Below are 25,362 nucleotides of genomic sequence, written 5' to 3'. Positions count from 1 at the left end.
AACTTGGGTCAGGAAATAAACTTTGTGAAACGTATGCAGATTTCACCCAAAGGCAATAATGGCAAACCCATTTTGAATCATCTTCAAAATAGCCTCTATTATCCTCTTCCAACAGCATTTCTTTAGAATTAAAAAGTTGGATTTGGATTGGGATTCAAAACATAAATCAAGGACTTGTTCACTGCTGGACAATTTTAAAATCTTTAGGATCTTGAAAAAAAAAAAAAAGAGGCAGCCAAGAACTAAGAAACACAAGCATGGAAAGTGTTCCTGTTTTCTGACAAAGAGCAACAACAACAAAAGAAATGCTATTATTAACCCTGCCACATCCCTCCACTCCCTACCCCAACTGATACCTGAGGGGCTTCTGGCTGGCCATTTTGTGGACTCCTTTGTAAGTTTTATTAAGACCAGAAACAGCCTTGAGTAAGGAGACTGACTCAGCCCCCATGGTTCCTCAGTAACCTCAGTCAGTGGCTCTTGGCCTAAAATTTTCATGGCACTTGTTCTGTTTCCATTGAGATATGAGCTTCCACTCCCTCAAACCATCATAGGTTTTATAGGTCCTTCTCCTACGGTCCTAAACTTACATTTCCATTTACAGGCTATTTGTACCCTGTGTCTGCTACAACTTCAACAGACCGTCGAGCTGCACCTATGACCTGTTTCCCCATGTGGTTGCAGAACAAAGTGCCTGCACAGCTGAAGTGAGACTTACGTTCTCTCTTCATACTTCGTTTCTCTGCCTTTTCTCATCTCTTCCAATTCTGCTAGAACTGGTCATTCAAATGATGAGAAAAAATAGAAGACTACTCAAGAGGGGAAATAAATAAGGTCTGATTTTTCTCAAAGCTAGCTGGATCATAAACCAGGGTAGGCACTTCCAACAGCAGAGAAGTAAAAAGTTTTTACCAGGACAAGAGCAACTTACCTTATAGGGCGGTCTGATGCCTCTGCAGTTTACAGCCCAGAATATTCTAGGACTGTATGTACAGACTGCCGCACGGTTTACTCAGGATGGGTCAAAAGTCAGCCTTCTGAGTGATACTCCCTTCTTCTGAATGTTCCAAATACTGGAATTCACAGCGCTCTTTCCCATCTCTTCTGCCAGGATCACCCAGATTAAGTGTGAGACATCACTGGCTGATTTGGCCAGATAACACATGCATGCAGATAGATTATCTGACCACCATTAAGTAGAATTCCTTAAATTCCACAGTTTGGTTATCACAACAACTAACAAATATTTGGATATCTGCCCGGCTTTGTGCTAATTACAAAGAATATAAAGGTAAATAAAACACATCCCTAACCTTGAACTCACAGTCAAGTGTGGCGGATATATTAAGTTAACAGATAATAAAATAAATTGCAATATGCACCATAAAAGAACAAAAAAAATGTACCATTGGAACACTAACTACAAAAACAACTTCTCAAAACACTAAAGAGGAAGTGACCAACTTAACCTAGGGTGCTCACATGTATTCACTAAGTACCTCCTTTGATCCCAGCAGTGGAGAGAGAGAAGGGAACACGGTTTCTGGCTTCATGTAGTGTAAGTCAAGCTGTGAAGACAAACCTAAAACAAATAAATACCTAAATTATGGCACAATTTAAATAGTGGAAGGTACCATGAGGAAAAGAACAGGGTGATATAAAATGGAATGATAGGGAAAACTACTTAAAATCCAGAAATGAAGGAAAGGCTTTTAGAAGAAATGACATTAAAGTTAAGACATGAGAGGAAGTGACGTTACAGTTAAGCATAGAGGAGAGTTACTGAGTCACCTTGGCTTGCAGCAGACTTGAATTTGGTGTTAACATTCTTACCACAGTGTATCATAGCTTATTCTGAATAACAGCAGATTGGGAGAACTGACCAGGCACTTCCCACATGATACCTACTTCCTTGTAAGCATTCTAATTATATTTTCATAGGTGTGTTTTATTACCTCTATCTAATGGGAACTTTATCATTGTTCTTGTTAATTAATTCTCCTCAGCTCTTAACCAATATTCTTACAGCAAATAATAATAACCACTTCACTGAGTTAATGTGACAAACAAATAGCACAGAAGATAATCAAAATTTATTCCACTCTCTTTCTCCTTTTTCTTCCATCTTTTCCTCCTTGCTTGCTTGCTTGCTACCTTCCTTCCCTACCTACTTCTCTCTTTCATTTCTCCCTCATCCATTTCTCTTCCTCTCTCCTTCCTACCCTCTGTAAACAATGGCTGCTCAATAAATTGCTATCGATTACTTGTTAATTGATCAAATAACCCCAAAGTGTTAAATACTGTCCTTCTCTTCATCTTCCACCCTTTTCTTCGTTTCCTCTCTTCTCCCACCCAGATCCCTACTCTGGTCCAAGCTAACTCTCTTTGTATCTTTTTTTTCTTATTGTCATGGTATAGGGATTCAGTCTTGCAGTTTTGGAGGGATGTTAAGAGCGAGAGCTTCCACTTCCCAGAGGCCCCTTGTGAGTATACACAGCATAGTATGACTTCATAGCAGGACTCTGTACACAGTGTATAGTGAGACTTCGCCTCCCCAACACCCCTTTTATTTAGTGCATACAAGCCCCTTTTCCAGAAAACTTTTGTTAACATAATTATAAACAGCCAGGGGATCCCAGAAATCTTTGTCAAGTGGAAATCACAGAGCTTAAGGAATCTTACAGGTCTTTAGGCTCATGATGCCAGCCTGAGATCCTGCTTCCCTCTCTAAAGTGGTAACTGGACCAAAGGAACAAGATTTGAAAGTGTGTTGAAAAAGATAAAGGATAAGCAAGTTCAAAGCTAGCCAACCCTGCTAGCCCTGCACAGCTGGAACTACACACAAGCAGCTGGTATTGGACAACGGAGCTCACTTACTTACTTACTCAACTCTGGCCACTGCTGCTGCTGAGGTCCTCCTTTATTCTTAAATGTACCCCATTCCTGCCTTTTGACTCTGTCTCTAGTTTTCAGCCTTAGGCTCCACTGTCTTTCTGTCAGCAGATGGTGCTTCTACTTACTCTTCAAAGTCCTCTGGTATGTCTGTGTTTGGACATTTCCTCTGGTTCCATTTATTTTAGGCTGATCCTCAGAAACCCACCTTAACTTTCACTCCAGCAGACTGGCCCAAGGTGAAATTGGGCACATATGAAGAACCTATTGGGTTGGCCAAAATGTTCATTCAGTTTTCTGTAACATGGCTCTAGTAGTGCTTAGTTGTCTTTAACTTCATTTGAAACAATTTTATTAGAATGCATTGTGACAGCTGTCATATCAGCATACATTTTTTAAAATCTTATCAAAATTGGAAATTTTTGTGTAGCCATTTATTATTGAAAATGGAAGAATATAAGCAACTTTTATGGCATATTATGCTTTATTGTTTCAAGAAAGGTAAAAATGCAACTGGACTGCAGAAAAAGATTTGTGCGGTGTATGGAGAAGCTGCTGTGACTGAAGTGGTTTATGAAGTTTCATGCCGGAGATTTCTTTTGCTAAACAATGCTCCACGGTTGGGTGGACCAGTTGAAGTGGATAGCAATCAAATCAAGACATTAATTGAGAACAATCAATGTTATGCTACACAGGAGATAGCTGACATATTCAAAATACCCAAATCAAGCATTGAAAATCATTTACACCAGGTTGGTTATGTTCATCGCTTTGATGTTTGGGTTCCACATAAGTTAAGCAAAAATAAACTTTCTTGACTGGATTTCCACATGGTATTCTTTACTTAAGCGTAGTGAAAATGTTCTGTTTTTAAAACAAATTGTGGTGGGCATTGAAAAATGGATACTTCCCAATAATACGGAACAAAAGAGATCATGGGGCATGTAATATAAACCACCACCAAACACACCAAAGGCCAGTCTTCACCCAAAGAAGGTAATGTTGTATATATGGTGGGATTGAAGGGAGTCCTCTATTACGAGCTACTTCTGGGTAACCAAATGATTAATTCCAACAAAGACTGCTCCCAATTAGACCAACCGTGGCACTCAATGAAAAGTGTACACCTTGGCTGGTGTGTCTCAATGGATTGAGCAACAGCCTGTGAAACAAAGGGTCCCAGGTTGGATTCCCAGTCAGGGCACATGCCTGGGTTGTAGGCCATGTCCCCAGTAGGGGACGTGTGAGAGGTAACCACACACTGATGTTTCTCTCCCTCTCTCCCTTCCTCTCTGTCTAAAAATAAATAAATAAAATCTTTAAAAAAGAAAAGAAAAAGAAAAGTATCTGGAATTAATCAAGAGAAAACATACAATCTTCCATCAGTAACACAAGATTACATATTTCTTTGATGACTAGGCAAAAACTGTCACAGCTTGGCTGGGAAGTTCTGATTCATCTGCTGTATTCATCAGACATTGTCCTTTCGGATTTCAGTCTTTACAAAATTCCCTTAATGGAAATCATTTCAATTCCCTTTCACTGCCTGGCTTATTTCACTTAGCATAATACTCTCCAGTTCCATCCACACTCTTGTGAAGGGTAGGAGTTCTTTCTTTTTTTTCTGCTATGTAGTATTCCATTGTGTAAATGTACCACAGTTTTTTGATCCACTCATTTACTGATGGGCACTTAGGCTGTTTCCAGCACATGGCTATTATAAATAGCACTGCTATGAATATTGGGGTGCATAGGTTCTTTTGAATTGGTGTTTCAGGATTCTTAGGGTATAATCCCAGCAGTGGAATTGCTGGATCAAAAGGCAGTTTTATTTTTAGTTTTCTGAGGAAATTCCATACTGTTCTCCACAGTGGCTGCACCAGTGTGCATTCCCACCAACAGTGCACTAGGGTTCCCTTTTCTCCACAACCTCACCAGCACTTGTTTGTTGATTGGTTTATGATGGCCATTCTGACTGGTATGAAGTGGTATCTCGTTGTGGTTTTACTTTGCATCTTTCTGATGGCTGGAAGACTGCGAAAGGCATGTGGGACAGTTGTTTGCTCAAAAAGTTAAAAAGTTTTGGGAAGATGAAATTATGAAGTTGCCTGAAAGTTGGCAGAAGGTAGTAGAGCAAAACAGTTACAGTGGTGAAGTTATTGGTGAAAATGAAAATTGTGTCTTTTATCTTTACTTTAAAACCCAACGAACTTTTTGGCCAACTCAATACAAATAAATACCTTTTAAAAGTGAACAAGATGAAGTGTTTAGTGCAAAAGATCATGTTATGCTGGTGTCTACTAGCACCTTCTCATGAGAACCAATTGTTAGGGTTTGGGGAATTTTGCAAGTCAGTTGTTAGACATAGTCATTATTAATATTGTTATTTAAACATATAATTAAAGTAAAGGAGATGTATATGTAAGATTAATCACTTCTTATTTTACTACACTTTACTGTTTTCTGTGCTTTGGGGGGTCATTTGCATCTAACGCATATGTGTGATGGAAATGCTCTGTGCTGGTCTGTTGCCATGTTTCCAACTCCGTATTCAGTGACATTGGCCACCATGGGAGTATTTGCAACATGGAAATAAGCAAGTGCTACAAAGGGAGCTTTTTATTCCATAGAGCCAGCTGTTAAACACTTACTAGTACCCAACAACAGAAGCATGCCTGTGTCTTTTAGAAGTGGTTAACAAAGACAAAGGCATGGAATAGGGGGAACATTTGTAGTTACTTCCCCAGAATCTATTCTCATCTACTTTCCCCTTCCTAAACAGGACCCTGAATTCCCCAGCCATGTAGGTGGCATGTGACCTTGCCTGCAGCTGCAGAAGGGGGCCCTTATTGTCTAAGCCCAGTGGCTTATTCTAAACCTCTGACTACAATCAGCCTGGTTCAAGGATGGATTAATGATCGAAATCAGGCTAACTGTGGCCACCAAGGTTGATGTGGAGGACCTGCATTTAAGCTACCAGAAAATCTAATCTGGCATTTTTGCTAGATATGAGGAAGGAAGTCCCCAAGGACACTGATAACCATCTCAGAAACACAAATGAAAGTGACTGTCCAAGAGTGAATATAAGCTGAGGAAGTAAATCCAAAAAATAGTGATGGAAAAACTAGATTCTGGACCAGAGGTAGGTTGAAAATCTAGTCATAGATCTGTGTAAGTCAGTGAATTCCTTTTGCTTTTAAATGATTGAGTTTAACCTGCAGTTACTTGCACCAAAATGATTCCTTACTAATACATAGCATAGAGCTCATACCTTTAGATAAGTTAATTGCAGGAAAAAGTAAATATTCCTAGCCATTCTTATTCCGATTATGTGTGTGTGTGTGTATACACATATATCAAACCAGAGAGCAAGCTCCCTGTAGGCTGAAATTGTTTATTGCACATTTTTACATCTGTACCTAACTTAACACTGCACCCTACATGTACAGGACAAGTAGTAGTAAGTGCTTAATGCAGGTGTACTTAATAGAATTAGTTAAGTAGAATAGAGTAAGTCAGGGAGGGGTTGTGCAGGAAGTGGAGTGAGCAGAATAAAGTTTTCTTCCCTTCTTCGTCAAGCAGGCAATCTGAATCCATCTGTTGTCACTTGTGAATGTCCCAGGGAAAAGGAATGAGGCAATCTGGTTCTTGAGTCCAAAAGTTCAGTTTCTCAACTGGAGAACGTTGTAGTTTTCTTTTCTTTTAAAGATTTTATGCATTTATTTTTAGAGAGTGGAGAGGGAGGGAGAAAGAGAGAGAAACATCACTAGGTTGCCTCTTGCACACCCCCAACTGGGGGACCTGGCCTGCAACCCAGGCATGTGCCTTGGCCAGGAATGGAACCAGTGACCTTTTGGTTTGCGGGACTGTGCTCAGTCCACTGATCCATGCCAATCAGGGTGGTTGTAGTTTTCTGTTGGGATGTAGGTATGCCTTACTTTTCAAAAATTCACCTCGTGCCACTTCACTTTTACGAAAGTACCTGTTTTCACTAACCAAAAGAAATCCAAATACTTTTGCTTTCCAAAAAGAAAAAAAGCCCAAAGTGAAAGTAGTGTTCAGTGTTTGTTCTGCAGCAAGCCAGTTATAGAGGCCGCAGGCCCTTGTAAGTAAAAATACACTGTATATACATTATTTCCACATTACATAGGTGGTGTAGTATATCATTCCTGCTTTTACTATTATGTGAGTCTTATTTTAAGTTTTCTATGTAATTTGGTATGATTTGATAGGTTATTTTGGGGGTCTGGGAATGCTCCCAAATTTTTCCTTTATAAATTAATGGTAATTACTTTATGCCATTTTGGCGTACAAAGCGTTTCACAGAAACACTGTACTTTTGAATAGTGGGGCAAACCTGTACAGCGAAAATAGCTGTAGTCTTTTAGGGAGCATCAACGCTAAGGAAACTCCTCTGGTTTCTGCTTTCACGATGCCAGGCATGTGGATAACAATTAGAATGTGCGGTCAATGGCAGCATCCACAGCACATAGACTGGCATTGGAAAGACACAGAGAAGATTAGCGCGGCCCCTGTGCAAAGGTCACACACAAATTTGTTACATATTTTTTAATAAGCTGTCTGCTTTCGGACAAAGAAGACATGTGTTTGTTTAGGGTGCTCATGAGGGATGCAGGCCACCACCTGGCTCAGGATTGATCCAGTCCAATATAGTGCAGTAATTATGTACCTGGAATCTGCAGTCAAGGCACCTGGATCTGAAACTTACTATGTGCTAGCTATGTTGCTTAACCTCTTTGTTTATTCATCTGTAAAATGGGGATAATATGTAAAAATACATATAAGACTATATGTTGTTAGGAAATAAGTTAGTTAACATTGAAAAAATGTGCAGTCAACATGTCTCAAAAATCTATGTGTGTGACACCACATTAACAAAATAGCCACTTATCTGAAAAGACTTCGCGTGTCTATCCAAGAGTCTAGCCTCACGGCAGTGAAAGTGATGGCAATAAATGTCATAGTCCCAAAACTGTGTGGAACTGTGGCTCTCAATGATACTAGCCCCCTGTGCCTTGGAGAGGGTGATAAGTATGAACACAGGCAAATCATATGAGTGTTTCAGTTAGATTTCAAGTCAGAAACAGGAAATACCCATGGGAGTAGGAATGCTGCCTCTTGCTTTCCCCTCCCTTCCCTGTCTTTTCTCTACAACCCCATGGCAACCCCACATACATTGTATCTCATTTAATCCTCTCTCCATTTCCCAGGAACATAAGCTCCAAGAGGGCAAGGATTTATCTCTATTTTTTATTCATTGCTCTTTTTGCAAGACTTGAATAGACTGTAGTATATAGGAAGTGCCCCATAAACATTGGTGAACAAATTAGATGGCCCAAGGATGGCCATTTAACTGGATGGCCAGTTAAAAAAAGTAATTTTTCTCTAAATTAAAAGACCCTGTGAATTAATTGGCTCAACTACAATCTTTACTACAACATAACTTCGTGACTATAAACAATTTGCTTAACATCATGTCCCTTGGCTTCTCCATCTGGAAAATCTGGAACTCCAGCTCTATGCTCTTCAAGAACTTGGAAGTGCCCTAAAAGAGGCAATAGCTATAAAGGTGTCAAGTTAAAGATGCAACGTAGGAGCTTAGCATGGAGGTTTTTTCATAAAATCAAACAATTATTTCACTTGTCCATTTACTTATTAAACTGGCAAAATTCCATTTCAGCTTTTATTCTTAGATATACTTGCAACCATGCATTAATCAGTTTTCTATTTCCTATTGCATCCAAAGTGTTATTATAAATTTTAATTAACCATTTTCAAATCAAACAGCCACTTTCTATACTTCAAATTTGCCTTCAAAGTCACAAACTTTTTACATGATAGACATACTCATTGAATCCCATCTAACTGACCCTTATTAAAAATGTGAACCGTCCCTTCTTCCTCCCAATCTGCTAATAGCAAAACAATCTTTTTGTTATGGGAATTCTATTTATCCTGTCTCCATTTTTTCCTTCAAGCCAAATTCTAATTTTTAGGATCTCCCTTCCAATCTTTAAAAAGAGACCCTGTACCTTTAATAACAGAGACCTGATGAGAGGTTTCTTTCCAAACTTGTTCCCTGGTTTCCAAGTGACGAAACCAGCTGTAATTTGAGAGCAGAGAGATCCTCAGGATATCATTAGCCAAAGGAACAGCTCCGCATTCCCACCCAGTCCAGAAGTTGAAATAGTACCAGAGGGCAAGAACCAGTCTTCCTCTGTGGCTCCAGGCTCCATCTCCCAGCAGCAAGGGGAACCTCCGAGAGTGAGCTCAGGCGACGGAGCAAGCGTCCTGGGGGAGCCCTGCGATCCCTGCAGAAAGAGCCTGCAGGGTTCCCGCCGCCCAGCGCGGAGCGCAGGAGCTCAGAGCCTGGTGCATCCTGCTACCCAGGCGCTGGTGCCACAGCCACATGAAGCCTGCTGGGGAGTGGGGGACAGGGTGCAGGAAGCCGGTTGGGACTGAAGCTGCCGCTGTCTCAGGGAGGCGCTGACTCCCAAGGGGGACCCCTTTCTCGTGCGTGGGCGAAAAGGCTTCTCCTGGGGTCCCCTGTCATCCTGAACGTACAGGATGGTGTTCCTGAAGTTTCTCTGGATGGGGTTCTTCTGCCGCCTCTGTCAGGGCTACTTCGATGGCCCTCTCTACCCGGAGATGTCCAATGGGACGCTGCACCACTACTTCGTGCCCGATGGGGACTACGAGGAGAACGATGACCCGGAGAAGTGCCAGCTGCTCTTCAGGGTGAGTGACCACCGGCGTTGCTCCCAGGGGGAGGGGAGCCAGGCCAGCCGTCTGCTGAGCCTCACCCTGCGGGAACAATTCACCGTGCTGGGCCGCCAGGTGGAGGACGCTGGGCGGGTCCTGGAGGGCATCAGTAAGAGCATCTCCTACGACCTGGACGGGGAAGAGAGCTACGGAAAGTACCTGCGCCGGGAGTCGCACCAGATCGGGGATGCCTACTCCAACTCCGACAAGTCCCTCACGGAGCTGGAAAGCAAGTTCAAGCAGGGCCAGGAGCAGGACAGCCGGCAGGAGAGCAGACTCAATGAGGACTTCCTGGGGATGCTGGTGCACACCAAGTCCCTGCTGAAGGAAACGCTCGCCATCTCGGTGGGGCTCAGGGACAGATACGAGCTGCTGGCCCTCACCATCAGGAGCCACGGGACCCGACTAGGTCGTCTGAAAAACGATTATCTTAAAGTGTAGGTGACTGGGCACCCTGCCGGGAGAGGGCATCAGATCTGCCCTGCTGTGGAGGCTGGGGAACAGAAGATGGGACTGACATTTCCCTTACACTTACCATTTTTTTAATCCAGATTTGCACTTGGAGAACGATCTGAGGTCCTCTTTAAAAGAAGTGGGAGTTGAGTGGTCTTGTTTCACCTTATTTATGTGCCTGCCATTGATTTGTCACCGGAAAAGTTTTAAACCATGCCTCCCACCTTTCCTACAGGCTTGACAACTCTGCAGAGACACCTGTTTTAGCCACACCTAAGACGACACGAATTACGCGTGCTTAGCTTTCCCACCCTGGCGATTTTGTGGAAACACTCAGAAAGCAGTGTGCGCCGCTCAGGTCTGCTTTCGGCCGCGTCTCGGGGCTCTGAGAGCCGTCGAGGTTGCCTGTGTTTGGGAAGGGACTGAGGCGGGCTCTGCGTCTGCGTCTGCATGCTTGCCGGCAGATGGAAGTCGCTTGTTTCTCCCTCACCCTTTCTCCCTTATTTATTACCATGATCTCTAAGGTTTTGTGTGTAGGGTTTTTTGTTTGTTTGTTTTTGGTAAGAGTATTGGCTAGAAACCATGTGACATCTCCCTGTCATCCTTTGCAGGGAGACGTCTGAAGCGCTTCTGTGGTTGTGTATCAGTTAAAGCGACCACATTTAAGCCTCACCTTTGTGGTGGTTGTACACTTGTGCCGATGTGTTGATTTGCTAAGTCTCGCATCGTACGTCTGTGTCATCAGTGCAGTGATGACACATAGCAGTGGACCATCAGGATGGTCCGTGATGAAGAAGTAGACTGATTGTTTGAAAGCACCCCCAAAGGCCTGTGATTTAGTTTACCGATGTATTCTTTCTCATTTGGGGGAGTTGCTTCTGTTTGTTTATGGAAACTTGTACTTCAGGTAGGGGGAATTTTAATAACTCCTTAACCAAGTTTTATTATTCAGACAATAAATATGTTCTCATGTAATGCTGGCTTATTTTCTAATTTCTATCTGTAACTTTTTAATATGGCAAGGAGGGGCCAATACAAAAGGAAAGGGAAGGATGGGACTTAAGCCAGTTTATGCAGAGTGTATGTTAAAGGCAGAGGGATTGCTACATGTCTGGCAATCCTCCGCTCCCGGCCCACCCTTGTGATCTTCAAACGAAAAAGAAACCTCGGCTGTGCCAGAACTTGATCTCTGCTGGTCTGCTTAAAAACTCCAATTTTCTCCAGTTTTCCATAGAATCGACTGGAAAATTTTATGACAGGACGTATAACTTATGTGCCCTCATAATGTACAGGGAGGAGGAACCCATTCGAAGTTATGAAAACTACAATGATGTTTAATAATTTTGAAGCCAGGTCTATGTTATTTAATGAATGCTTTAAAAAGGTAGAAATGCACTTTATTTTATGTCTTTCCCTGGTCAGTTCTCATCCTCACTTAAATTTGCTTTCTTTTTACACACACACACACACACACACACAAGAAAATAAATAAATGTTCATAATCTGCTCTTCAACAATGAGCCATTTTTTTCTCTTCCATGTACAGGAATCCAGTTTTGATTTCCTGTGAAGCGTCCAATATTCTCCTATTACAGTAGGGGAAACTGAGTTCCAGAAAAGGACTGGTCCCCACCTAGTTGCAGCAGTTCAGGTGTCTCAGATTTAAGTACAGGACCCCCACACCGCTCTTCTCAAGGATGCTGAGAGACGAGAGGAGTGGCCTGAGACCTGAGCCTTTGCATAACTATGTTATTGTTTAAAATACAAAACACGGGTAATAACACTTAAACTAATCATTTATAAATTCATCACCAGAGCCTGCTTTTAGCTGCCTCTAGATTGGTGTGTGGTAAGAAGGTAAATCATCATGTAAAAGTAATTCTTTCTTTATTACAGGAAAGATGAGGAGAAAATAACAGCATAGGCAAAGGAGATGATATTTGGTATTTAAATGATTGTAGTTTGACAACCCTCATATCTCAAAGTTTTCTTATCTGTCAGTCTACAGTGCTCAAGTCTAATCCTTGGACGTATTAAATGTCATCTCCTTGATCTTCCCAACTGTAGTAGAAAGATAATGAGATGCGCGATATGGATGGAAAACTGTTTCCTCACACATACTAATTTGAACCAATTGCTAATGGTTGCGCACAGTACCAATTAAGCATGATTTAAAAGACACAGATGTGAAGACTGCCGTCCCCAATTAGAGATGTCTTCCATGATTTCAGGGTGGGGAGGGCTGACACTTCTGGTCCAAATTTGAAAACCCTGACATAGATTGTGGACCAGGTTCTTTCCAGTGCTAACCTTCAGTAACTCCTACAAAACCAGAATGAAATGATCTGACAGTGACTCATCCTGTCATGGCGGATGAACAGCCAGCAGTCCCAGAGGCTCACACGAATGGCTCCACAGGGCCAAGGGGGATGTCCAGTGGGGGAGAGGGAGCCATCCTGGACTGGGCACTGGAGGCGGCGAACGCCGCAGGGCCTTTCCACACCCTCCCGGGGCCACTCGCATCTGTGCCCCCTGCTTCCCAGTTACTCTTGTCGGGACTTCATCACTCACGGTGACAGATTCATTTTCAAAGTAGTGGTTCTTATTTCTTAGATCATGAAATATGTTGAGAATCTGATGAAAACTACATTCTTTCTTTCCTGAGAAATCTACTTACAAAAATATCCATATGACAGAATATTTGTTATTTTTATAAATATTTGTCAATCACTTAATATGCTTCAGGCCCTGGGTTAAGTTGTGATTATTTCTGGGATATGACAAAGCCTTGGAACTTTATCTAGCCAAAAATTTTTAAAGCTTCTTAGATTCTTAGTTGAAGAAAGATGCATTCATTATTGTTATTTATAAGAACAATGAAATAGCTAACTTCTTTGAAAACTCATATTACTGGTCAGGTCCTCTGCTAAGAACTTTGCCTGAGTTATTTCCCTTAATTCCAACAATAAACTGTATGAGAGAAGCATTTTATAGAAGAAATTAGGACATTCCAAATGCTTAGAATAGCACCTGACTCAGAGTGAATCCTCTATAAATATTATTTGTTATTACTATCATTATTATTATCATTATATTTATAACTTAGGCCCAGAACTCCTAGGTAATTTTCCCAAGGTTAAAACAGTGTGTTGTCTTACATACTTCGCTATGTTGTCACACTTTAAAGTGATCATTGTCTAGTGGGATATATAATGAAACAAAAGAAGAATGTGAAGTGTTGTGGCCCAGTGAGGCTGACAGCTGCCCACTCCAAATGCTCTCCCCTGTAGGCCAGTCAGCCCACCTCCTATAGCAGTTCAGATGTCTGACTACTGTCAGTCAGAGGCTGGGTGGCTCTTCTGTTTACAAATTCCTCATCGATGCTTCTCTGTGTGATTCATAGTTCAATACCACTAATCCTTGTGCTCCCAATCCGACCATGTGAAAACTTCCCTATGCCTACTTTGAAGAATGTCTCCTTTGAAGATAGGTATCTGTCTATCTCTAGTCCACTGACAAAGAACACCAGGCCACCTCAGCCTCCGCAGCAACTAAAGCCACGCTCACGGAAGCCAGCAAAGCAGGTGTGTCATGGATGGTGGAACCAAGAGGCTCTCCCAGGGTTCACATAAGTTTCACTGCCTTTTAAACTCTCGTTTATAACTCTGCTAAAGAAACAGGCTCAAAACTTTCTGAGAAAAGCCTGAAACTTAGGTTATAAACTATTTTAACAAGTAATAAAAATGTCCGTGAAAACCCCTTAAACATATGAAATCAATCTAAAAGGGAATCTGGTCAAATTTCCTTAGGGCACTCTCCAAGGATGGTCATTAAAATCTTCTTGATAAAGAATACCTGGGTATGAAACATAAATATGAAATGTGGCTTGTAGATGTTTTAACGTAAAAGAAAAAACAATATAAGTCTTGGTTAGAAATGAAATACAGAAATGCATAACAATAATTCACTAGGACAGACAGTGAGATTCTGTGAATCATCTTAGTAATTTTGAAATTGGGATAGTCCTTAAAGATACCTTTTCCTGAGTATCCCAATGGCTCTGTCATTCATCAAACATTTTTAAAGTGCCACCATACGAGGTGCCTGGGATAGAAATAGTGCATGGGTATGTGAGGAAAATGACACCAAAATACGGAATTCATGTGGCAGCGTGGGGGACCGGCAGGTGGGCGGGTTCTCCCGGAGCTCAGCAACAGTCTAAACCAGAACTGTCTGGGAAATGCGAACCATTGTAAATAATATAAAGATTGATATAATCACAATTTTAAGAGATGTAGCAGTGTCATTGCTGGAGTTATTGTCGTTGTTTTGCTTTTTAAATAACCTTTTTTTCCCCTGGTTATATAGTTCACAGCTGCTGAATTCTAATAACATGGTAAACGGCAAAGCACAAAGAAGATGAAATTGTTCATATGCTTCAACTCCCCGCCACACACAAACTATCCGCACTTTGTGTTCATTCCTTCAGTACTTTTCACCCGATCTGTGTACATGTTCTTTTCTTTACACAAACTATTACAATAACACCTTGTTGTAGAGCCGATGTCTATTTTAGGTGTTAAATATGCTTAATGGCTTAAGTCTCTTTTAAATGCCTAAATCTATCTGCAGTACTTCACAAGGCAGAAGCTCTGGGGTCTAGATCTTGCCCCACCATATATTAGCTGTGCAACTTGGAAAAAGTTCCTTAAATGTTGTTCAAATGCCATCTCTTTGTTGCAAAATGAAGATAATAATAGTTAATATTTATTAAACGGGCACTGCTCAAAATGATTTCCGAACATTATTTTAGATAATCCTCCCAGGACTGTATTTCAAATAGACGTCATATTCTCTGAACTCTTTGGATGAGGAAACTTAGGCCCAACGAGGTTAAGTGACTTACCCAATGTCTCCCAGCCAGACAGGAATGGAGTCAAAGGCAGGCAGTCTGGCTCCTGTATTGCCATTTTAACCAGGAACAATGCCGGTCCTTTCTGAAGGCAGGAAACATGATATATTTCTTAACTCTCTTCCTATTCTAGGATCTTTGATAAATAGCCTGTGAAATAAACATTTTCCTTATATAATTTCCTTAATTGGAAAAATTCAAACCCAATTTCTTTCAAAGAACCTTTTTTCTCTGCTTTACATTGGGCAAAGTACAGATGTCTTAGACCCGCATGCATGAGGTTGACTTTTTGCCCAAGAGCCACTGGCTTCTTGCTAAATGTTATATTTTCCAAGCACTTTGGCATGTACTAGCACACGGGATCACAATACATGTTACAGACGCCGACCTCTCAGGGAAGTCTGTGGGATTCACTACTTGGAGAGAGTAGCCCAACCATCACAGCTAGAAAAGTTAGTCAGGACTGACCCCAATATAAAGACTCCTTGTCCAGGCACCATGTTCCTTGTAGGTCTGCCTGTCAGTCAAGTATTTATTCCTTAAAAAAATACTATTGAATGCTTACAATGTATCAGTCACTGTTCCAGGATACAGCAGCCAAAAAAAAAAAAAAACAAAATCTATGCCCTCCTTGACATAACATTTGAATGTGAAAATTTAATGAATTCATTAGGACTCCTCTAATGGAGGAAGAGATAACAAATAAACTAAAAATAAATATAATAGAATGTTAGGCAGTGATATGCACTATTTTAGATAAAATAGTTAAGAAATACCTCTCTGAATAAGTAGGAGACCTTTGAAATGAGCCTTAAATCTTGAGTAGAATGACAGGAATCTTAAGATTAGAGGAAGAGAGTGTTCTTGGTAGAAGAACAATAAGAGAAAAAAAATCCTGAAGCACGCACAAGAGTTTATGCTTGTGAGGGGGGGCGGAGAGCCAGTGTGACCACAGCACAGTAAGTCAGAGAAGGAATTAAAGAGCTTAAAGTCCCAGAGACCTGGGGCCAGGAAACATAGGAGCTAGATGACCATCACGAGAAATGTGCATTTCTCTCTAATTTCAATGCACTGGAGGTCTAAGGAGAGCACATACTGGGACATTAAGAAATAATATTTGGATATTATAATTATCTAACTTCCAGTTGGGTAATATTCTAATTTCAGTACACTGGAGATACAAGGAGAGGACTGATGTGATCTGATTTCCTCACTCTGGGAGGCTAGAAATCACTAATAAAAGAAAGATGTCTAAACTTCAGTGTAATCACAGTGAGGCAGCAAGAGGGCAAGTAGGAAGGCTACTAGTCACACTGACTAGAGGTGGCAGAGGCTTGGTGGTAGTAAAGCTGGAACTGACCTTGATCCTTACAAATGTGTCCCATTATTATTGCTTTTGTCCCAGAATAATGCATCATACTTTTCAACCTTGTGCATCGATCCAATGCCCCAACTCGGCTCCATTTCTTCTCTACCTCCCCCTTTGGATCTGATGTTAGTAGTGCCTCTCTCAGATTCCTGACTACTTTACCCTCCCCCGCCAAGGTAGCTGGATATGCATGAATTGGATTTGGTTGCTCTCCTGACACATGAGGCAATATAAGGACCCTGGCCAACCCCTCTGACTTGAAGCCCCCCCTCTAGCCCACCAGCCCAAACCCCGTCTACCCTATTTGATGGGCTAGAATGGAGAGACCTGTGTAAGTGGAGATTTTCACTAAATCACAGGAATGTATCACATGATTGACTAATACCCAAAAATCACTGTGATTACACTGAAGTTTAGACGTCTTCCTTTTATTAAAGATCTCTGGCATCATCATTGCATCTCTATTTATTCTTTATTTTTCTTCATAGGAGCTTTAAGTAGATGAGCTATATCTAAATATAAAACTTCCAAGGCTTTCCAACGCCTTCAAAATTTTTCATTGCCTTGTATTTGGTAAGGTCACAGAGCATCTTATTTCGACACTAACAAACATGTACTTCGATGACTTGTGTATTTCACCATCTCCCTTTTTTGCTTTTCCGTGAGAAACAGAAGATATTTTGTATGTCAACAGCCTGCTGTTTACAGAGAGGAGCCTGACAGTCATGATTAATGAGGTAAAGCCTCCACGCTCCGGTGTTGGCAGTAATGGCTTGCATTTTCCAGTTGGGAAAAGTTTCCTCCTGCATGCAGTTAAAGCAGTGTTTCCTGAACGTTTTCTCTTGCTTTGATCTTTGCCCAGCCCTTATCCCAAGACGAAGCAAACATTGGGGTGCCTCCTTCCCCTTTCTAAATGTATGGTTTGCTGGCAGTCCCACCGAGTCAAGCCACTAACACTTTCCACATGATTCGACTATGGGTTCAGTTATAAAGAGCAGCAAACCTGGTGGGTTCACTTTGCTCTAAGGTATGTTTTGGCCGCCCCTTCAAGTGTCAGTTAGGTCCTGCCCTAGGTTCCCCCTCCCTCTTGCCTTAGCCAAGCTCTTTCTCTCCTGTTTCCTGCTTGGCTCTCTCTCTCCCTCCACTCTTGCTGTTAGGAGCAGAGGAAATAGAGGTAGAATTCTGATTCACATGGTGCTTCTGCAATTTATTAGCTGCAGAACCTAAGCAAACTGTGTAACCTCTTGGAGCCTTGGTTTCCTCCACTGTACAGTGGGAATTATGACATAGTGTACAGGGTTCTTGTGAAGAATTGATAAGCCAATGTATGGAGAGGACTTACTATAATACTGAGCAAAAGTAAGTACCACTATGATCACATAGTCTAGCCATGGCTATCTCTTTGCAGACATTCTTTTAAGAAAGGGTATCTGATGCGTTCTTAGGTTGCAATGAAAAGATGGGTTTCGAATAAGCCTGAGACATTCTGTATATGTCCACAAACCAGTACTGACTTCCCCATTCTAGACAGACTCCTGAGAAACCAAATACACTGTTTCCACTCATCTAAGAGAAGCTGCTACACATGTGTTTACACTGCCAACATTACTGCCTGTTTGGGCCAAGAGAATGGATGCTGCAGCAGGAAGTAACAGTCAGCAAACTTGCTTATCCTTTATTTCCAAATGTTAACAGTGCCTTTGCTTTATACCTTGAGCATGAAGATAACTGGAAATTTCAGTGCCTAAGTGGTTACAGTGAGGGAACGCTCACAACGTGGCAATAGGGCTACCGAGTGAGAGTAAATAGGAGTATACGTTTCTAATGTTTATTGAGTACTAACCACATATTTGGTCCTGCATACCCTGGAAAAGTCTGGCTCTCAGGCCTGTAAGACTGAAGGCCAGACCCCATTGGTGGTGATCTCAATATGGAAAGCATTAGGGTGACATCCTGAGTGAGCCTCTTTGTATAACCCCACTCACTGTGTGACCTGCTGTCCCTAAATGTCTGGAAGTCCTTTACAGTCTCCTGGTCAGGAGCTTGCCAGGGCTGGCAGACAGGACAGATCCAATCAGCTTCAGCTCATTGGTAAGCGGGTTTCACCGAGAGTACCAGGGGACATTGCCGCACAGCTCTGCAGCTTCCCAAAGTGAGAAGCAGTTTGGTAATTCCCTGGCTTGCCTGTTTCTCCCCATGCAGCCTCAGCCTGGGCTATGAGGAAGGAGGTCTTGGGTCAGTTGAATTGGACTCAGGATAGGGCACAGTGACCCCTGCAACACACGCCCAGAAACGACTTGACTCTACATTCTCTTCAATAGAAAAGCAGGCAATTGAGCCCAGTGAACATAACAATGTGCATAGATTTAGCAATAACAATAAGGAATGAATACGCAGTATTTCTTTTCTCATTAGAGGCATTTTGGTCACTTGGGGAGCTTTAGAAATAGAGCAATTTTTAACGGTTTGGCTTAAACAAAAACTCATTCAGACTTAGAATTTAGCAAAAGCCATACTGAGGGTAAATACTTACCCCATTTTCCATAGACCATCCAAATTTCCACATTTCATCATAAAAAAAAGAAGAGCAGTGAAAAATCTGCACCGACAGTTACAATAACAACATAATATTAACAGGATGTCAGGGTTTACAGGGCTTTCCCATTTCCCCTGGAAAAATCTTACCATTACCCAAATGTGCAGCCACCACTTTGCTTTTCAACTATTGTTAAACTGTTTGTCGAAGAGCTACCAATTTATTTTTCTGTCTGTTCCACAAATATTTATTGAATATTTACTAAATGCAATCACTGTACTGGATTCATAGTGTAATAATAATAATGAAACCATTGACAATATTTTTATACTACTTACTTGGTGGCCAGCACACTATTCTAAGTATGTCATACATGTTTAACACAGCTAATCCTTGCAACAACCCTCCACATGGGTACTTGTAAATTGTTTACCTACCTTTCTGAAATGTCACCATAAGGCTATGCGAGTCTTTCTCTGTTGCCCCTCCCTGATCTCCAGCCTTGCCACAGACCCACCTCTGGTTACCACTCTCCTGATCTGACCCATCCCACCTTCAAATGGAACCCTAGTTCTGAAAGGACCAGGACGTCTTTAAATCAGGACACAGGTATATTTTGATAGAGTTATGCCTCAGTGACCCAGGGAGTTAAAGAAAGCAAATTTTCGATTTATTTAACTGAGAAAAAAATTAAAAAGGAGAGAATTAGCAAAAGACTCCAATCTCCAGTGTCCAGGATTGAGCTGGGCAACCTGAGTTTGAAACCCAAGATGTCAACATTGTGTTAAACTCTGTCAGGCTAAAATATTAATAAACCTGTACTTTTAATTACATCCTTAGTTGGAGTTTGGCTTTGAGAACTACAGGGTCTGAGAACAGTAGAGCTAGAGTAAACTTCGAAAACGGAGAATCTAAGGTCTAAACAGGTGAAAAAACTTATTCTGGGTCATACAAATTTATGATATTAAAACCAGAGAATCACAGAATCACAACCTGGAGAGCCAAGCTCATTCTATTCACCTATTCAACACCTGCCTGAATCTTCCCTATTATATCCCAGCCCTGCCAAGTGACTATACAGGCCACAACTAGACAAATCAAATCACGGAGCTGTTTCTTCACTCTGGGGAGTGAATCCATTTGTTGGAGAGTTCTAACTCTTTGAAAGTCCTTCTCTATTTTGAACTGAAATCTCTCATCATGCGGCTTCAACAGGGATCCACAGCCCCCATCTGTCCTGTTTTTACTCCACATTAATCAAAGACCTGACAGTTTCTTTGTCCAGGCTCAATATCCTCAGTTCCTCCAACCCTTCCTTCTGTAACATAAACAATAAGCAAGGCCTCCCAGCTGCACCTGACTACCAGGAAGCAATGATTTACGGTGGTTAAAAGCATGGACTTTGCAAACAGGCAAATCTCTGGGGTGACTTTCAGTTCTACACTCACAGCATTAATGGCCAAGGGCAGTTAACATATCCTGACCATACCTTGTGTCTCTTTTATGTGAATTGGTGATGATAACACACACTCATAGGGTTGTCGAGGTAAATAAATGAAATAATGTAGGAATTCAACAAATATATTTGAACGGTTGAATGAAGGAGCCCCTGGTTGAGTGCTACACTCAGCACTTATTGGTGAGTTTTAGCAGTTGATTAGCAAACCTGGAGAAGACTCTGGCGGGGAGAGGTCAAAGGAAGAATGAACAGGATGAGACCCAAATGAGAACCAAAATTTTCCGCGGCTGACCAGCTTACTGTGCAGGGCACCATCAGCCCATCCCGTCACAATTTCACCAACCATCTGAAGAGAGTTTGCTTCACACAACTCTGCACAGCTCAGTAAAGAAAGAGGAGGGAAGAAGTCTTAAATTCCAGTCTTTTGCAACTAATTCTGGACTTTCTCACAAAGTTCTGACAACATGCTAATTTGAAAGTCTAAACACTAAGTTATGTTTGGGAATAGGAGAAAAGGTACTTTATATCTATTTTTTTCCTCCCTCAACAAAAACAGCTGAACAGACTTTCCTAACTCTCTCCCAAAAGTTTCATGTTTGGGCTGAGCTCAGCCCTGGAAGGTCTCCCTCTCAAGAGGAAGGCCTGAGAAAGTCATTAAAGGCAAATGAAAGCCCTGGAATAAAATACACAAAGAAATGAAATTTCAATTGGCCTTTTCTCTCAGGTGATTCATCATTTAATAACGGGAAGATGAAACCAAAACAAATCACCTTAAGGATAACATCTCCTAAAGCGTTACACACTTTGAAATAGTGTTAGAACTCTTAGACACAGCTGCCTGGAATTGGACCATGGCTGCTCACTTTGTTATCTAGGTTATATGTGGCAAATGAGTGACACTTCCTGGACCTCAGTTTTGTTCTCTGTGGAATGGATTTAATGGTCCTTATTTCATAGGATTTTGAAGAGCCCTGAATGAGAGAATCCAGCTTGGCGTATGGTCTGGGACATATATTAGACTATTTCATTAGGTGTAGAGTGGGATATAGTAAGTGGTCTTTGTCCTAGTACCATAATGGATCAAAATGAGTCCAGTGAGTCCACGCTTTTTCTCCTTCCCCTTGTCTGTTTGGCCTCTTATCTCCCTCCTGAATCTTGGCAGAAAGGAAGAAAGTACACTAACACATTATTCACCACACTTCCCAACAAAAAGTTTATCAAAGAGGAACAACCACGTTAATCAGGGGATAGAGTGTGGCATGAGTTGGAAAGGGGTAGAGACCAGGGATGCTATTAAGCATCCTACAGTGCAGAGGACAACCCCCATGACAAAGAAGTATCTGACCCACAATGTCAGTAGTGCTGACATTGAGAAACCCAGTCTAGAATATGTAAAATTTAAAGTAGTGGGATAAGAGGAAGATAGTAGTTCAACCGAGAATCTTGAATATAAGGCTAAGATTCTCCCCAAAGGTAAGGAGTATATTACTGAATTCAAGCATGAAGAAAAAAGAATTTTAGGAAGATTTGTATTATAAAAGTTTGTCTAACCTATTAGATCATACAGATACTAAAAAGTTGAGGCATTTTAATGCAAAGTCCTACATATATATATATCATTATGGTTTTAATGCCCCAACATCTGTTTGAAAAGTGAAAGCATCTGTCAACAGGCTAAATTTATCTCCTTGGCCTTAGCAGCCAAATGCCTGAGTTGTGGTCTTTCCATTGATTTGGGATTCCCCTACACTTTGGCAAGACAATCAAAGGGGATGAGACGTGTTGTTTTAGTCTAACTAATACTTTGTCTTGATGCAGACAAAACATCTGGTTGATTGGTGCTTTCATTTTTCACTTGGTGGTTTGACATGAAGGAAACACAGTCATTGGTGGATGCTTGCTAGCCCTCATTGTGAACGCAGCTGATCTCAGGGTAGAATCAACTGGTCCTAAAATAAAGAATTGTAAGTATGAATCTTCAATTTGAAAGACCTTTGCTTATAAGAAAAAGGAGCTCTTGAGTTGAAAATGAAGAACTCAAGAATAACCTTCATTTATGTTTCTCTGCAATTGCTCGTATCCAAATACCCTCTCAAAGTCATCTTCTACTCCAGGGAAGTTTGTGCAGTCCGTCAAAGCAACAGATCAAGTCACATTCCCTGTACCAGAATGGCATCTGCCTAAAAGAAAAAGGGCTCCTCTTTCTTCGCACACAAGTTGCAGTCTGCTCACAAACCAAAGGGGAATCCTCTATTAAAAATAAAAAAAGAGAGAGCATTTTTGTTGTTGTTTATTTCTTTGTTTCTTTTTTATTCATCTGCCAAGAGGGACACCTTGTTCTAATTCATCTAACAGAACAACACAGACTAGTAGAGTTCTTGTCCCTTTTTTCTGCCTTTCCAAATCTCATGTATCTTTCCAAGTCTAGCTCAAGCTACCCCCCTCAAACCCTTGTCTGGGGCTCCTGTTTACGGTGATATAATGCCTGACAACTTTGATTGGTAAAGACTACCTACATCACTGTATCAAGCAGAATATGAAGTTCTCATCAGAGCTTAAGAAGAAAGAGTTCTACGGTCCATTAGAAATGCCTTTCATGATTACAGGAGGGAGAGGAGGTAATACATAAACCAAGTATTTGCTTTCCTCATCTTTCCCTGACATTCATTGACACTGTCATTTATTTTTGGTACTAGTGCCAGACGCTGGTGTTGACAATACTGAGCAATGGTAAATATTGCCCATGCTATCTTAGAGCTTAAAGTCTAGTGAAAAGAAGTAGTAATTAAATAATTATCTATTTGTTGATGAATTAAAGACAGCTGCAAATTCTTTGCTGCTTCATTCATTGGAAGATGGCATTTACTCCCCTCCCCTTGAATCTAATCGACTTGTTTTGACCAATAAACTATGATGGAAGTGACACTGTGCCAAGCCCCTCTTTTAAAGTGTAAGCAGCCAAGACCCCTGCAAAGCCAAAAACTGAAGAAAAGAAAATAAAGATCAAAATGAGAAAAGAACAAAAGTGAAAACAATTAGGAAATAATGGAGTTGATGTCAATTTTGATTTGTATGTAAAATATACATGTGGGGTTATAGGAGAATCAAATAATACTATTTTCTTTCTTATGTTTTCATATATTTTATAAATGTTGATTTTATAGGGCTTAGATTGGATTAGTGAATGCCTGAATTGATCCCTCTTAAAGCTTAAATCCGAAATAAATTATGTGAGTGTATAGCTTTGTAGCACCACCAGCTCTTTGAGGGCCAGAGCAGTATCTCACTCACCACTTACAACCCAATGGTGATCAGCGGAATGCTGAGGAAATTATAGAACGTGCCTACCAATGGGAAAACACTGAACGGTGAAAGAAACACTCTCTCTGCCACGCCTCGCCTGTAAATCACATGCTAATATCTCTACTTTCAAGTGAGTTTGGAAATTTTTGCTTCCCTCACCAAATAGTCAAAGGAGACAGTGAAGTGAAAATGTTCTGAAAATTATAAGACACTACACAGTATAAAGGAGTGTTATTATTAAGACATTTTCTTTTTATAACTTTTTAAAATTTTTTATGATATTGAAGTTGTCCTGCTTTTTCTCCCTTTCCCCACCTCCACCCAGCCCTACCTGCTCCCCTCCCTAGGTCAATCCCCACATCATTGTCTGGGTCCATGGCTTGTGCATAAATATTCTTTTGTTTATGCCTTCACCATCTTTCATGCTATAAATCCCTGAATTCTGACTTCAGTTGCCATCTCTTCATTGTGACCCATTTCTCAAAAATTACCTTATTAGTCATCTGGCCTTAGTAATTTTTCAGATTTGATTGTATTAGGTAGGCCAAAAAGTCCACTGACTTTTTTCTGTAAAATAAAAGATATTTTTCATTTTCACCAATAACTTTATTGATTTGGATATTTTGATTAAGCCAGCTATCTCCCAAATGGTATAACATTGATTGTTCTCAACGAATGTCTCCATTTGGTCACTATGAACTTCCACTGGTCTACTGGACTGTGGAGCATGCCCAGTGAGAAATCTCCAGCACGAAACTTCACAATCCACTTTTGAAATATTAATCAGTCACAGCACTTTCTCCATACACTGCACAAATTGTTTTTTGGTTTTTTGTTTTTGTTTTTCAGTTGCTCTTTTAACTTTCTTGAAATCATAAGACATAATATGCTGAAAATGTATATTTTCTTCCATCTTCAATATTAAAATGGCTACACAAAAATTCAGATTTTAATTTGTTTTTAATTGCATGCTGATATGTCCGCTGTCACAGTACAATCTAATAAAATTGTTTCAAATGAAGTTAAAGGCAGCTAAGCACTACTAGAGCCATTTATGGAAAAAAACAAAACAACTTTTGGCCAACCAATATTTGGGATGAAAGTGAGTGCCAACTTGTACAGATAAACCAAAGGATATAAGCAGAGAAATAGAACTGATGAACAATCTCTTTCTGTTGCACATTCTCTCCCTGTAGAAAGACCACTGGGGAAGCCAATTTACCTGAAAGTACCTCGGTAAGCAAAAAAGTGGATTTCCTGTAGTCAACTCTGGTGATTGGTACATTTAATGACACCAGTGTGCTTGCTTCCAGAATAAGAGCACATCTGTCTGTGAGAAACACACGTTTATACCATCTCATAAGGGCACTCCCGTCTCTGGCTTGTGTCTGTCTGCTTCTCCTTTGCTGGCCACCATCCCTGTGAACTGGCACATGCTTTCCATAGATAAGGTAATGCCTTCACTCAGGTACAGTTCTGTCTTACTGGCCTGAACAGCACTCTGTCTCTCTTGCGTCATTTTGCCTATCTCTGACCCATTAAACCTAAAGTGTTCATTTTATAGTTTAACTTTTATGAGGTCATCTTATTTTACCTTTTGTGTTCTTTCATTTGGTGTGTTCTCTAGGGACACTTCATTTTTACTCCATCTATCA

General features: G+C 40.9%; 1 protein-coding gene and 1 pseudogene across 1 annotated transcript; both read left to right on the top strand.

Moving 5' to 3' along the window:
* The first annotated feature begins 7,364 nt into the window (after window positions 1-7,364).
* On the top strand, window positions 7,365-7,462 carry LOC112303506 (U6 spliceosomal RNA; annotated as a pseudogene).
* A 1,579-nt stretch (window positions 7,463-9,041) lies between these two features.
* FIBIN (fin bud initiation factor homolog) lies at window positions 9,042-11,103 on the top strand. Its single transcript, XM_024558911.3, has one exon. The coding sequence runs from the start codon at window positions 9,481-9,483 to the stop codon at window positions 10,114-10,116; it is 636 nt and encodes a 211-aa protein (XP_024414679.1). The 5' UTR covers window positions 9,042-9,480; the 3' UTR covers window positions 10,117-11,103.
* The last annotated feature ends 14,259 nt before the right edge of the window (window positions 11,104-25,362 follow it).

Source organism: Desmodus rotundus, chromosome 5, assembly GCF_022682495.2.
Source record: "Desmodus rotundus isolate HL8 chromosome 5, HLdesRot8A.1, whole genome shotgun sequence".
In the NCBI taxonomy this organism is placed as follows: domain Eukaryota; kingdom Metazoa; phylum Chordata; class Mammalia; order Chiroptera; family Phyllostomidae; genus Desmodus; species Desmodus rotundus.
The sequence above is the reverse complement of the archived record's forward strand: the minus strand, read 5'-3'. Positions and strand labels throughout refer to the sequence as shown.

Bases quoted from the DNA above. Each gene is read 5' to 3' on its own strand.
- FIBIN (XM_024558911.3), top strand. From the start codon at position 9,481: ATGGTGTTCCTGAAGTTTCTCTGGATGGGGTTCTTCTGCCGCCTCTGT.